This window comes from Tarenaya hassleriana, unplaced genomic scaffold, assembly GCF_000463585.1.
Source record: "Tarenaya hassleriana unplaced genomic scaffold, ASM46358v1 Cleome8, whole genome shotgun sequence".
Classification (NCBI taxonomy): domain Eukaryota; kingdom Viridiplantae; phylum Streptophyta; class Magnoliopsida; order Brassicales; family Cleomaceae; genus Tarenaya; species Tarenaya hassleriana.
In genome coordinates, this window is record NW_010970490.1 from 102780 (window position 1) to 117593 (window position 14814).

Consider the following 14814-nt stretch of genomic DNA (forward strand, 5'->3'; position numbering starts at 1 on the left):
CTCTCTCTCTCTCTCTCTCTCTCTCTCTCTCTCTCTCTCTCTCTCTCTCTCTCTCTCTACGGTCTTCAAAATTTCTCGTTCCAAACAACATCGACAACGAAATATATTAAAATATATTTCGATGTTTTATTTAATTTATTATTATTAATGGAGGAGACTAGGGAAAAATTTAATAGTGTAAATGAGAATCCCCTTCCCCAAGACATGGTCTACTCTTTGCTATGTGTGGTTCCAATTACGGGTGGAAAAAATAATTAAATGAACGATTCGATTCGATCTATTTATAGACAGATAATCCAATAATTCAGATACTTTAATATTTCATGTAAGATTCACACACGATAGTAATATCTTATTATCTTACTCATATATATACATACATATCAAATTTCTATAGTTCTTATATATCTAGAGTACATATGTATGCATAATTTTTGAACTTTTATTATTGATACAAATTTATATTCGAATTTCAATTTTCACATTCCTAATGCATATCAACATTAATGTCCAATTCCAATCTCCCACATGTATCATGATTTGCCCCCCCCCCAAAATTTACAACTACGATTTCCTCATCGATCTACACTAACTATATCGTAAGAATTTCGTTTTATCAAATTTTTTGCTAACAATGAAACTACTCCTGAATATACAACAAGATTTGCGTATAACGATAATTAATTCAAAAAGACAGTTATATATATTATATGTGCAATGCGCACATATATATACATGCTTGCGAAAAAACAAAATACCATGTTTAGGGTAAGTATCGACAGTATTAGATAAAAAGAACAAAATTATATTTCCTCATTTTTAGGCAATTTACTTTATTACCAAAAAAAGGGATAAGGTCATTAAGATCTTTACTCACGATTGAAATATTAGTCATTTTATTTTCCTTTTTTTGGGATAATGTAACGGACAACATCCAAGGGAAACGGCAAGTTGAACGAAAGCAAAGAGTAAACTAGTGGTTGAAAGTTTAAGCTGTTCCTCTCATCATCCAATTGGCAATAATAACGCCTCTTCTTTGTATTCTTAGTTTTAATTTTTCCTTTCAGTACCTTAATTTGTCACAAACTTCCATGCACCTTATAAATTAGTACCTATCCACGGTATACATACACACACACACACATATATGCGTGGGTTTATTTAATTATAATATATATATCACATGTGTTTTTTAATATGTATTTTCGTCGTATATATATGAACGCGATATATATAGTTTATGCAAATAACCCCCAAAAGGAGGCATAATACTATAGTATAAATTTTAACGATATGAAATGCTTTTTTATGTTCATGATTGTGGTAGAACAACATATGTTATAAGTCACAAAGATGATTAAGACCGCACATAAGACCATGTACGATATATAGATAGAGATCTCCTATGTATAGACGCCATTCACTAGTTTTAATTATATATCCGGTCATTTTGTTGATATAAGAATATTGGCTCGTGCGGTTGATTATGTGTGCCTAAATTTACATAGTATCACAGCAAATTATTATATAATTCGAGATTTAAGTTTTTATTTATGGAAATATAATTATCACAAGGAAAGGGCCACAAAAAATGGGAACAAGCGAGTGAGGCCCACATGGGGAGGAAGAAAGGGGACAGAGAGGAAGTGGGGACCACACACCGCCCATGCGGCACGCTGTCTTACCAAAACATAACCCATCCTTCACCTCTGACCTAACCCTAAACCCATTTCCAAACCCTCTATCCTCTCTCTCTCTCAACCCAAGCTTCACCTGAATCTCCTCTCCCTCTCCCATGTATTTTTACTAAATACACCATCTATTGTTCATGTATACATGTTTGTATATTTGTGTATGTATGCATCTGTTCCTACCTTTTCTGTCTCTTCCCCAAAATCCCGACGAATTCTAGTTTTTCTTGAATTGAATTGAGCTGTATATCCTGCATTAGAAAAGGAGAGTAGGGTTCTGTGTTTAATCTAAACAAAGAAGAAGAAAAAGGAATGGATCAAGTCTCACGCTCTCTTCCTCCCCCGTTTCTGTCTCGAGATCTTCATCTGCATCACCCACATCACCAGTTTCAGCAGCAACAACACGCGACTTCAAACCACCAAGACGACCACCGCGTCGGCGGCATAAAACGCGACCGCGACAACCTCAACGTTAACGACAACTCCGCCGCAAAAGAGCAGGTCGCCTCCGACGGCGGAGGAGAGAGCGGTGGCGGCAGCGGAGGGGAGCAGGTCACGAGGAGGCCACGTGGTAGACCAGCGGGATCCAAGAACAAGCCCAAGCCACCCATCATCGTAACGCGGGACAGCGCAAATGCGTTGAGGTCCCACGTCATGGAGATCGCCAACGGTTGCGACGTCATGGAGAGCGTCACCGTCTTCGCACGCCGTCGCCAACGCGGCGTCTGCGTTTTGAGCGGAAACGGCGCCGTTACTAACGTCACCATCCGTCAACCCTCTGGCGGCGCCGTCGTCAACTTGCACGGACGCTTCGAGATTCTCTCCCTCTCTGGCTCATTCCTTCCGCCTCCAGCCCCACCCGCAGCATCAGGGCTAACGATTTACTTAGCCGGTGGTCAAGGTCAAGTAGTCGGGGGGAGCGTGGTGGGACCGCTCATGGCATCGGGTCCGGTGGTTATTATGGCAGCTTCGTTCGGAAACGCGGCGTATGAGCGTTTGCCGCTTGAGGAGGAAGATGAGGAGCATGCGGCGGTTGTGGCGGCGGTTGATGCAAACGCGAATTTGGGTTCTGCGGGGGGCGGGACGCAAACGCAGCAGCAGTTGATGCAAGAACCGTCGTTTATACAAGGATTGAATCCGAGTCTTATTAACTCGGTTCAGTTACCATCTGAATCATACTGGGGAACGCCTCGACCATCTTTCTGATCATCAAAAGACTGGTTTCTATAATCTCGGCCATGAAGGTTATTTCATTTTCTGCTACATTACATTTTCTTATTCCTCTTCTTCTTCTCCAAAGATTTCGTTAGGTCTTGTTTATGTTAAATTAGATTACGTATGTGGATGAATCTTTGAAAGATTCGTCCGCCAAGAAGCGTACGAATCGGACAGCGACGTTTTCGGGTTCTAAGTAAGGAGGGTTTGTGTTTGCCGTTTGACTGAATGATTATAAACTGTTGATTTCGAATGCAGTTTTCGTGTGTTGGTTATGATTACTGGCGTGTTGCAGATCGAAGAACCTCATATATATATTCAGATACACACACACACACATACACACAATACGGCTAATAGTAGTGTAAGATATAGTTTGCTCAGATGCTTACAATGGTCGACACACACATACATCTATATATTTTATTGTACGTAGTTTGATTACACTAGCTTATTGTTGTTGAGCGCTTTTATATATATACACACACGTTGGAGTTTATAAGAAAATATATTTACGGGTAAGAAGATGGTGAAATAAGTTAGGCATCATGATAGGGACAAGGCTTATTGGGAAGAAGGTGATTGGATAGGCAGGCATTCATTTTAGACATTATATATATATATATATATATATAAGTGACTCATTATACAGAAATGTATATATGATTTGAATTGGAATAAGTATAAATGTGGAGATTCGGTGTGCTTAGAACTTGTGAAACACTATAGGTTAAATGAGGAGTGGGTGTTGGGAGACACGTGCGTCTGCGTGCGTGCCGAAGAAAAGTACCTTCACGAGGCCATGAAACAGTGACTTAATTCCAAAGTCTCCTGCCACTACCCCATCCTCCCTCTCTTTCCATTTATTTCTCACCGCTCATTTTCTTGTTTTCCACTCACTACATATATATATATATATATATATATATATATATAAACTATTGCATTTGAAAATTTATATATTTTTTCGAATTATTGTACACAAGATTTATATACGTGGATAAAACCGATATAGACTATTTTATAAATGATAATATGTGCGTATATAATGCGCGTGTGTCTGTACTCCCATTAGCCGGTATGCTTCCATTTAGATAGCATATGATTAAGATGTTTTCATTACACTTACACGTACACACCATGACTTTAATATTCAATTTGGTTCAGCTATGATGTTTACCCAAAGTATTAATCATAACGCATCACTATATTATTCCATGGATATCATTAACATATGTTTGAAATGAGTTGTTGGATTGGTGGACCGCATGCATAAACACACAGACACACACACACGATATATATGTTTTTATGTATCATCATCATTTTATATTATAACATGCTTTTGATGTTCATAAATAAGTCGTCATTATAATCTTGAACTTACGATTCAGCGTTTAATAAAGCACATGTTGCAGCAGGTCACGGTCGAATCATGCATGGCTTTTCCTCTTATCCTTTTTAATAGTCTTTACTCTTTAACTTTTTGTAATGTTCACATTCTGATATTTATTGACATCAAACACCCGCCCGCACACACATAATATATATATATATATATATGTATATATGGAGAGAGAGAGAATTTTGAATGCAATATTCTCTCGTGTATTCATTTCGTGTTAGCACGTAACTAAAAAAAATGAGGAATCGATAACCAAGTAAAATAAATTAAATTAAAATTATACTTTTGTGTAAACATCATTCTTACAAAATGGAAACGTAAGTAGTAAAAGAAAATGGAAAAGAAAGTGAAACAACATGATAAAAAAAAACAATAAAAATCGAGGAAAAATGAGACACACACACATTTGTATATCGTTCTTTAGTTTTATTTTTAATATCAAATGTATCCTCTAATTGTATTCTTATGGAAATCAAATAGTGGGCCCCGCATAGATATCGGGCTTTACGCACATAACAAAACAAACATTGGGCTTATCATCTAACTTGTTTGGGCCTAATGGATTCTTTATTGTCTGTTTGGGCTTATCAGAGCCTTTTTTTTTCTGTTTAGGCTGCAACACCTAACCTAGTTATTTCAGTAATATATATAATCTTATAATTGAATATTTTACGTTAATTATTTTCTAATTTGAGTATGTTTACGTGTCTGCGACTGTGCTTACGTGTGCAAGTCAAGGACCGAACTACGTGCTTCCAAATTTACAATCGACCTTTTTTTATTGTTGGCACCAACTAATTCATTGTTTAAGTAACGCAAACAGATTGAGAAATGATTTTGGTTTAAGGATTACGGAGATACGGTCCCAAAAGGAAATACTATGACTGAAAAGGATCTACGTGGCTAATCCATATATTCCACGTGGCAGTATCTCGGGGATGAGAGGGGAAAAAAAACCCTAAGGCGGCTTCTGTAATCGTCTATTTCAGCTTCTCCGACCTCCATCGTGTTGTCTACCCGCCGCTTCGCCTTCCGACAAACCCAAAGACTTTGTCGGAAACTGACGTCAGCATGCTCGAGAACCACCGTCTGAACTCCGTCTTCGTACTGCGATCAATCATCCGTACAACCACCGCCGTTACCATTATCGCCGGTATTCACGTAATTGACGCTATTATCGCCTAGCCAACTAACTGATCCCGTCTCTCACTCTCTCGATACGCGTCGGTGTTTGAAGAGTTGCCGTCGATTTGATCTGGTTCGGTTCCAGAATCGGGTTCTTTGTGTTGGTAGATGGCGGCTTTAAAGGGCTATGGTTTGTGCTACATGGACTCTGCTCTCCAGCTTCCCTGTCCTCGTCGATTCGATGGCTACAAGAGGTTCTTTTACGTCTTCTTATATCAATGTCTGGATTGTTATTTTTGGGTTTGTCTCCCCGTTTTCATTTGTGTCCGGAAATGGAAGAAACAAAGTAATAGTTCTCTAGATGCAACTCAAACACTTTATCTTTTGAGGAACACAATTGATAATTCTCTAAGTGCAGTCTAAATGCTATGTTTTGGATAGCTGGCTGGAATCTAAGGTGGTTCTTACATGAACTAGTGATTGGATTATGGCTCCATATCTCTTAATTTTTCGATCAGCCAGCTTTTTAGAAAGGGCAGTTCTGTATTTGAGTTCGAAGTTTTGAGGTCTGAAGGAAAGGTGTCTAAACTCAGGTTAAAAAAAATTGTGTGGCGCCAGCACGAATGCCTTTGCTCCTCTAGCTAATGGATGCACTCAAGTGAAATCTAGAACATCCTGTAGTTTAGAGTTGTTAGATTATAGAACAGTTGGCGTTTCTAAGCTTAGACACCATAACCTGGCACTGTCTTGTTCTGTCTGACCCGTGAGACATTTTCTGTTGAATGTTTGTCACCCAGAAGGAACGCAAAATGGGTCTCCCCGAAGGCAGCTGTTATACCAAATTTTCATCTCCCAATGCGCAGTTTTGAGGTTAAAAACAGGTGGGTTGGAGTTGTTGAGCTCGTCTTTCCCTTTAGGTGGTTATGCACTAAGCCTGCCTGAGTGAAAATATGGATTAGCTCTTATAGTAACCGATGCTATCTACGTTCTCTTGCTTATGCTTGCAGGACAAACACAGATGATATAAAGTCTATTCGGTTGATTACAGCCATTAAGACACCTTATCTTCCCGATGGAAGGTTCGACCTCGAAGCATACGATGATTTGGTGAACATGCAGATCGAAAACGGCGCTGAGGGTGTTATAGTCGGTGGTACGACTGGCGAAGGTCAATTGATGAGCTGGGATGAACATATAATGCTCATTGGCCACACTGTCAACTGTTTTGGTGGGAGAATCAAGGTCATTGGGAACACTGGAAGCAACTCAACCCGGGAAGCCATCCATGCCACCGAGCAAGGATTCGCGGTGGGGATGCATGCTGCGTTGCACATAAATCCTTACTATGGCAAAACATCTATAGAAGGCATGATCTCACACTTCAAAACTGTTCTTCACATGGGACCGACGATCATATACAATGTGCCAGGTCGGACTGGGCAGGATATACCCCCGCTTGTGATTTCCAAAGTTTCACAAAATCCCAATTTGGCCGGTGTTAAGGAGTGTGTAGGGCACGATCGGGTTGAAGAGTACACGGAAAACGGGATAGTTGTGTGGAGCGGAAACGATGATCAGTGCCATGATTCAAGGTGGGAGCATGGAGCAACTGGAGTTATATCAGTTACCAGCAATTTGGTCCCGGGTCTGATGAGGAAGTTAATGTTTGAAGGTAGGAACCCGTCATTGAATAGAAAGCTCTTGCCTTTGATGGAGTGGCTTTTCTATGAACCAAACCCGATTGGCCTCAACACAGCTTTGGCTCAGCTAGGAGCTGCACGGCCGGTCTTCAGGTTACCGTACGTGCCATTGCCTCTGCATAAAAGGCTCGAGTTTGTGAAACTGGTGGAGGATATTGGCCGAGAGCATTTTGTTGGAGACAGAGACGTTCAGGTTCTTGACGACGACGATTTCATCCTAATCGGCCGTTACTAGTGTTTCTTCTTTGCCTGTTTTTTGTTCTCTCTTTGGTCTGAAATAAGGAGATGAATCTGCTATACACTCTGTTTGTTTGTGGGTTTCGCTTCTGAAGAAATCTTTCTGATCACTTTTTGTTCTTCTGGACCTTTTGTCTGGTCTGATAGTCTGCAAGAAATAGTTCTGTTGTTGTTGGAGTTTGCTGTGATCCTTATATATATGTCCTTTTTTTTAATTATATAGTTTAATTTTTTTTACGTGTGGGATTTATGTTCATTCCATGGCAAAGCACTGACAGAATAAAAAAAAAGGAAGAAATTTCCCTAAAACTAACCCTTTATAGTTTATAGCAAAAAATGTTGACTACAAAACAAATTAGGGTGGATATGTCAGTTCGGTTTTTCGAAATCGAATCGAACCGAAAAATACGATATTTTTTTTTTCTGATCTGAACCATTCTAAATTTTCGAACGGTATTATTTTTAGAAAACTGATTTTTTTAAAACCGAACCGAATATAATATAAAAACCGATTGATATCTATTTTTATAAAACGGAAAAAAACCGAACCGATGCATTCTTATCCCGAGTTCGAACCGATTCTGGAAAGGCCTACTGCAAATAATTAAAAGAGAATTGTCAGAAATTTGACAACTTTTTTTTTGGTGACATCATCCGAAATACATTCTATATGAATGGAATGGCACGCACATTTTAATGATAGTTATGTATTCGGGACACATAGGGTAGGAATTCAAATGTATTTGCCGAAGAATAGTAAGAAACGGCATGCATGTTTGGTTATATTATTTAAAACGTCATGATGGCTTTGGAGGGTCGTTGTCGGAAACAGACAACGGGAGAGAAAGAGAGACAAAACTAAGCCATCTCGGAACGGTCCGCTCGTGAATATGATCAAAATTTCGTTGGAATATATAATATTTGATTTATCACCAGAAATTAAATAGTTGCCGTATTTTCTGGTTCATGGGGCACCCACATGAGATGTTCGTGCCAGCTGTTCCTTGATTGGGATATGAATCTGTAACTATAATTTTACATTGCCGGAAAGTATAGTAGTTAAAAAGTATGCCCGATCCGTTTTTTCAATTATAGCGGAAAACCCTAGAGTTTGTGATCGATCTACAAGAAACTCTGCAATAAAATTCATCCATATATATATATATATATATATATATATATATATATATATATTACCTGTATACTCAATATCTATTAAAACTATTGCATGTAAAGACATTTTGATAAAAGCCCCCTGAAAAACCAAAACTCCATTGATTTCCTGAGCCTATATCTTATTAATCAACGAATTAAAATTAAAGGGTAAAAAAAGGAAAGAAGAAGAGAGAAGGCAAGAACGGACACAAATGAGACATGAAATGGATTTCTAAGAGAGGAGAGAAGGAAGATCCTCTAACTCTAAGGAGAGGTGGAAACATGGGAGAGTTTGGTCTGAAGGAGGGAAAAGAGAGCTTGGTTTTCTTGGTGAAGAAGGAGAGCCTTTTCCATAAGTCTCTCGTTTTCACGTATGATGTTCTGATTCTCCATGTAAAGCCTCCGGTTTTCGATCTCAATCTCTCTCCCCCTACTCTTGTTCTTCCGCCAAACCCTTCTCCTCCTGCGCCATCAAAGAGCATACGTAACATTTGAGTGTATACATATATATACATGTACGCTTTGAGTGCGTGTGAATACGTAACATTTATGTGGAGGTAATTGATAAGATGAATAGAACCTGCAGAGCCTGGGAATGCGAGGGTGGTTGCGTGTTTTGATTGTTCGTTTGTGGTACGAAACTGAGTTCACGAGGGTTTCCGGGAGTGGTTCTGAAGGGATCCGACACATGATAGTATATATTTTTTTTCTGTTTGTTACGTTGAGGAACTCAAAGTGAGTTTCAGTTAGTGTAATAAATCAGGGCAGAGGGTGACGAGGGAAAACAGGAAGAAGAGAAGGGTGGAGAGGGAGGAAGAGATTTAGAGGTGTTATATAGATGGAGCTCTCGTGTTTGTGTCTGCAATTCTCATTGAGAGAGAGAGAGGCTTTTGAAGGTAATGATGGCAAACGGAGACTCATGATTACAAAGGAGGGAGGAGAAGATGAAGGAAAGGAAAAAGAACAAAACTCTCTCTCTCTCTCTCTCTCTCTCTCTCTCTCTCTCTCTCTCTCTCTCTATCCAACTGGTTAATTACTGAACCAATTCAGAAGAGATCCATCTAGATTTCCAAAAAGTAATCTTGTGAGTAACTTTGGTACTTTCCCAAAAAGGCTCAAGAATCCATTACTTGGTGTTCGATAAAGAAAGGGGAGATTAAGGATGCGTTTATGAATTTAACCGGCGAAAAGGTCAAATTAATCACAATGATTACTTGCGGCCTAATAAGTCAAAACAAGGGATTGCTCTCTCTCTCCGTGTGTTGTTCGGTTAGGGTTTGTCAGATCCTCCACCTTCCCCCCTAACTTTCCTTTTTTCAAACCTTTAAAAGAAAAAAACCAATTCCAAGTCTGTCTTTTTAATCTGACTCCAGATCTTTTGTTTGAGAAATGTCTTCGATGATCCCAACCTTGGCCTTTTTCAACTGGAAAAGCATGCGTATGACTTGAGAGCTTCCAATCTCAATTCCTCCACCCTTATGTCACCAGACATCACTGATCAAAAAGTTTAAAATCACTCCGTTAAATAAATATTATCTTGTCAACATCTATTGTCCTGTGTCTTGTTCTAATCGTTTCCACGCCCAACAGTTTCTACATGTTGGATATGTAATCTTAACTAATAACACCCTCACGTAAGTCCAATGCTATACATGCTTTTTACCAAAACTAACTGATTGGGTTTATGAAAAGGATATATATAAACTCAACCACGGCTCGATCCAAGTCTCACTTCCATTTTCCAAAGGATAAGAGCAAATGCTCGGGAAAAATAAGAAATGGTAGGCCGAAGTAGTGGATGATGGCACGTGGAGAGAGTGTGTGAAATCAGAATAGAATCATAAAACTGGTGAAAAAGGGGTGACGATCGAGTGTGCAGTGACTTTTCTCTTTGGAAAAAAAAAAAAGAAAATTTCAAGGAGTGCAATTGAGTACCAAAAGCCAATCCTCATAGATATGGAAAAATGAAACACCAATTTGGAATCTTCTTCTTCTTCTTCTAAAAAAACAATCATCATATCTCTTCTCTCGTCTCTCTCCCTACACTATCATCATCCACTGGAGATGGAATCAATCGTTCGTCATCATGAGTTTAGAAAATGTGGGCTTGTTTTGTTCAAAACCCACCTCCTCCTCCCCCCGCCCTCTGCCCCATCTTTAAGCCACTTCACTTCACATTTTCCCCCTACTATTTACTTCTTTTTTCTTTAAAATAAATAAATAAATAAATATAATACCTTCTTCTTAAGTCACTCTTAACCTATTTATTATCAAATAGACCAAGCAAGAGAGACACCCAAAAAAAAAAAAAAAAGACTAGGTCCATGGCCTCAGCTTGAAAATAAAAGATCTAAACATTCAATAGAATATTAAACTCTCCACTCCCCGGACAAGGAATCCACCATAAATCCCCTATCATGTGATGGTGTTGAGGGAAAAAAATGAAGATCATGTTTTGTTTTTAAAACAAGGGAATTGATGAGGTGAAGGACTACTACACTAGGACCACTAAGAGCTCTACTAAATTTCTCCCGAATGATACAACCAGACTACAACTACAAGGGGGAGGAGATAGTCAACCCCGAAATGAAACCCGTGCCTCAACAAAAAGTATTCAAAAACGTTATAATTTTATACCTATGTCTACTATAGCCCACCCCCTTCAACCATGACACCGAAAAATTACCATGAATATTATTGAGGGGGAGCAAAAAAAACTTACCAGTTGGAAGTTACTTCCTTGAGTTCTTACAGCTTCAATGATGGATTTTGTTTCACGCTCCTCTTGCCATCAAAACCCAAAGTGGTCGAAATCACAATCATCAGCCTTCACTAATTCAAAATTACCCATCGATGAATCCTCTGACTCTTGCTGTCGATTGCCTACCCCCCTTTCTTCCCTCCTATCATGACAACGTGTACAAAATTCAATTACGGCAAGCCTTTGTCCTGAAGCAGATGCAAACTCTTAATCATTTTTCCCTCTTTGAAACCAAAAATTAATTAGACTCTGCTTGTTCTTCTTCCCATGTTCATCATTCTGAATCTGAGAATCTGCCTTGAGCCCTTCTTTGGATCTCCTAGTACGTACCCCCTTGTATACGTCCTGAGTCAGATTAACACACTGACTCCTAATGTAAAAGAAAATAAAGGTTACTTACTAGCAAGGAACGGGTGTATATGCCACTGTTCTTGAATGACAGAAGTCTCACCTGCAAATCTAAATATTGAATAGAAACGGGCAGGGAGAAAACACAAAACTAAATTAGACTTACAAAAAGGATGTTCACAAATATGTTACCCAGCAAAGAGGACTATCAAAGAGTACGTCGATAAGTAGCTTTATCATCTCCATCCATCTGTCTACCTATTTCAGATCTTTATCACTCCCCTGTCTCAGCATCAGAGGAGGGTAATATCTCGTTCTTATCTGTATCAGAATGATCATTTGTGGCCAAGTCTGAAACAAAACCGTGTTTTTCCTTCCCTCAACCATCATCCGAATAAGAACGACTCTTGCTATCGGAGTCTGAACCAGAATTACATTTTCACTTCCCTTTCTTTGATCTTTTTCAGTGTTGGAGAACTGATCATTCAGTTCAGGAGCAACAACCCTATCACTTCACTCAGAGCTCAACGATCGTTATCCTTCCTTCTGACAACAATAACCTTGAAGAAGAAGGTTTACTTTGACTTTGAGCAACCTGACCTGCAAAATCATGTATTATAGGCACTTCATTTACCCTTTGACTCTTTGAGTATCACTTTCCCCATCCTTTCTACGTCTTTGGGCTTTATTCACACCGTGTACAGAAGGAGCTGCGCTACAAGCCCAGCTTCCAGCAACTTCAGAAGCTAGAAGATCGGCTGTTCTTATAGCACCTACCTTTCAGTGTCTTCTATATCCCCATTGGTCATATGAGGGACTCCTCGATGGTAACCGAGGATCAGGTTGATCATGATGACCACTTTCATTTCATGTGCCTGAGTTTCATAATCCATCTACAGTGTATCACTAGAAGATGTTTAACTTGCTCAAATTAAAATTTCTCTCATAATTGTCTCCTGTACTTGAGTTTCATCAACTTGCTCAGTTCCCACAAGGTCTCTATCCAAAATGGGAGCTGTACCAACACCCTCAATATCTGAGCCAAAGGCACCCTTGGCAATGCGTTCAGACTTAGGAATTCTGGTTCTTGGGTATTTTGGCCTTCTTGGATCATGATGTCACACTCACAGTCATGCTTCTCAGTAGCACCTGCGCCTTCAGAAGAAGTATCAACAGATCCATTTCCCAGTTAAACCTCCACCCTGAAATGGAGGATCTTGCCTTTCTGGCAACGTTGGTGTGCCAACCCTCTTTCATTGTCCTCAATACCAGCTCTGATTATTGGATTACGATCCATATCAACAGAAGTGTTACTATAAATTTTATTTTCTTCCAAAGTTCTCTGCATGGCCTTGAGCTGTTCCCGTTGCTTCACAAAAAAAACTATGTCCTCGGCCATAAAAATAAAACATCCACCCCTGAGTTTCACTGCATGAACATTTCATGTTAACACTAATTTGAACGTATCAAACTTGTATGACAATGTATCTGGAATCCTGGATAGTTTTAAGGCAACATAATCAACAGGAAACAACAGCCAAAAATGGCAATCTTGACTGCAAGAGGATTGTTTAGCAGATAAATTGAATGCGAGAAAACACCATGCTGGTGTTAAGAGCTTAACAAGCATCCTAAGTCATCAAATATTCCATGTCAATTGACAAAGGCTTTACGTGGTCATTCCATCCATCTATCTAATATCAGCTATTTATACATCCAACACAAGATAGAATAAACAGAAGACAGGAAAAATCCATGATTTCAGTGATAATGGCATCTGTTTTTCTTGTTCTGTTAATACGTTTCGTCATGGCAATAAATCCAAGTACTTTCCGATACACTTACACATATGCAAATGCGACGTCTACAACAATGAAGACATAAGCTTTAACACTGCAATTGATCTGCAATAGTGGACACAGATGGAAAAGCCGATAGTACAAGACATAAACTTTTGAACTGTTTATTTAGTCTTGAAAGCCATTTACGAAAGGTGATATACTTATTTCACAGTGCTGAGGTAAAAATCCTATATGTCCATGGTCTGGATGAGTAGCCAACGATACTATGTCACAGGGCTGGATCTTTACTCCAGAGCTGTACTTTCTCAACTGTTCCCAGATGAGATAAGTGGTGAATTAGAGAAATAGGCAAAGCACAGACAAACCCTAAGTCTTATGTTTCCTTGAAGACGTTACCGTGAATTAAACAACTAAACCAGGAGAAAGGTCCACTAATCTGGTGTCTTTCAGAAAGTCAGATATCTGACAGCTCGATGAATCAGCGGCGCACAAGCCAACAGTAAATTTATGCCCTAAAATTTCAAGATCAGACATCGAATCAAACTCTGGAATATAATCGATTTACGGGGACTAGTCTTCAGAAACCGGAATTAAACTCCGGATATCACATATTCAACCAAAACTGAAAATTGGGGATTGAGAAACGGGGCAAACCTTGACGGCTTTTGCGAGCATTGCTGGAAATCGCGGAGAGGACTCCCCCTCGTTTTCACGTATGATGTTCTGATTCTCCATGTAAAGCCTCCGGTTTTCGATCTCAATCTCTCTCCCCCTACTCTTGTTCTTCCGCCAAACCCTTCTCCTCCTGCGCCATCAAAGAGCATACGTAACATTTGAGTGTATACATATATATACATGTACGCTTTGAGTGCGTGTGAATACGTAACATTTATGTGGAGGTAATTGATAAGATGAATAGAACCTGCAGAGCCTGGGAATGCGAGGGTGGTTGCGTGTTTTGATTGTTCGTTTGTGGTACGAAACTGAGTTCACGAGGGTTTCCGGGAGTGGTTCTGAAGGGATCCGACACATGATAGTATATATTTTTTTTCTGTTTGTTACGTTGAGGAACTCAAAGTGAGTTTCAGTTAGTGTAATAAATCAGGGCAGAGGGTGACGAGGGAAAACAGGAAGAAGAGAAGGGTGGAGAGGGAGGAAGAGATTTAGAGGTGTTATATAGATGGAGCTCTCGTGTTTGTGTCTGCAATTCTCATTGAGAGAGAGAGAGGCTTTTGAAGGTAATGATGGCAAACGGAGACTCATGATTACAAAGGAGGGAGGAGAAGATGAAGGAAAGGAAAAAGAACAAAACTCTCTCTCTCTCTCTCTCTCTCTCTCTCTCTCTCTCTCTCTCTCTCTCTATCACTCCTCATTC

At 39.4% G+C, this 14814-nt stretch overlaps 3 protein-coding genes across 3 annotated transcripts; 2 read left to right on the forward strand and 1 right to left on the reverse strand.

Moving 5' to 3' along the window:
- The first annotated feature begins 1738 nt into the window (after window positions 1–1738).
- LOC104801991 (AT-hook motif nuclear-localized protein 22) lies at window positions 1739–3163 on the forward strand. The gene has a single exon (XM_010525389.1). The coding sequence runs from the start codon at window positions 2004–2006 to the stop codon at window positions 2895–2897; it is 894 nt and encodes a 297-aa protein (XP_010523691.1). The 5' UTR covers window positions 1739–2003; the 3' UTR covers window positions 2898–3163.
- A 2093-nt stretch (window positions 3164–5256) lies between these two features.
- LOC104801992 (4-hydroxy-tetrahydrodipicolinate synthase 2, chloroplastic) lies at window positions 5257–7591 on the forward strand. Its single transcript, XM_010525390.2, has 3 exons — window positions 5257–5690; window positions 6234–6317; window positions 6444–7591. The coding sequence occupies exons 1-3, from the start codon at window positions 5605–5607 to the stop codon at window positions 7369–7371; spliced, it is 1098 nt and encodes a 365-aa protein (XP_010523692.1). The 5' UTR covers window positions 5257–5604; the 3' UTR covers window positions 7372–7591.
- A 995-nt stretch (window positions 7592–8586) lies between these two features.
- On the reverse strand, window positions 8587–9471 carry LOC104801993 (protein LITTLE ZIPPER 1). Its single transcript, XM_010525391.2, has 2 exons — window positions 9109–9471; window positions 8587–8991 (listed from the first exon to the last, which is right to left on the reverse strand). The coding sequence occupies exons 1-2, from the start codon at window positions 9216–9218 to the stop codon at window positions 8793–8795; spliced, it is 309 nt and encodes a 102-aa protein (XP_010523693.1). The 5' UTR covers window positions 9219–9471; the 3' UTR covers window positions 8587–8792.
- Between the last annotated feature and the right edge of the window lie 5343 nt (window positions 9472–14814).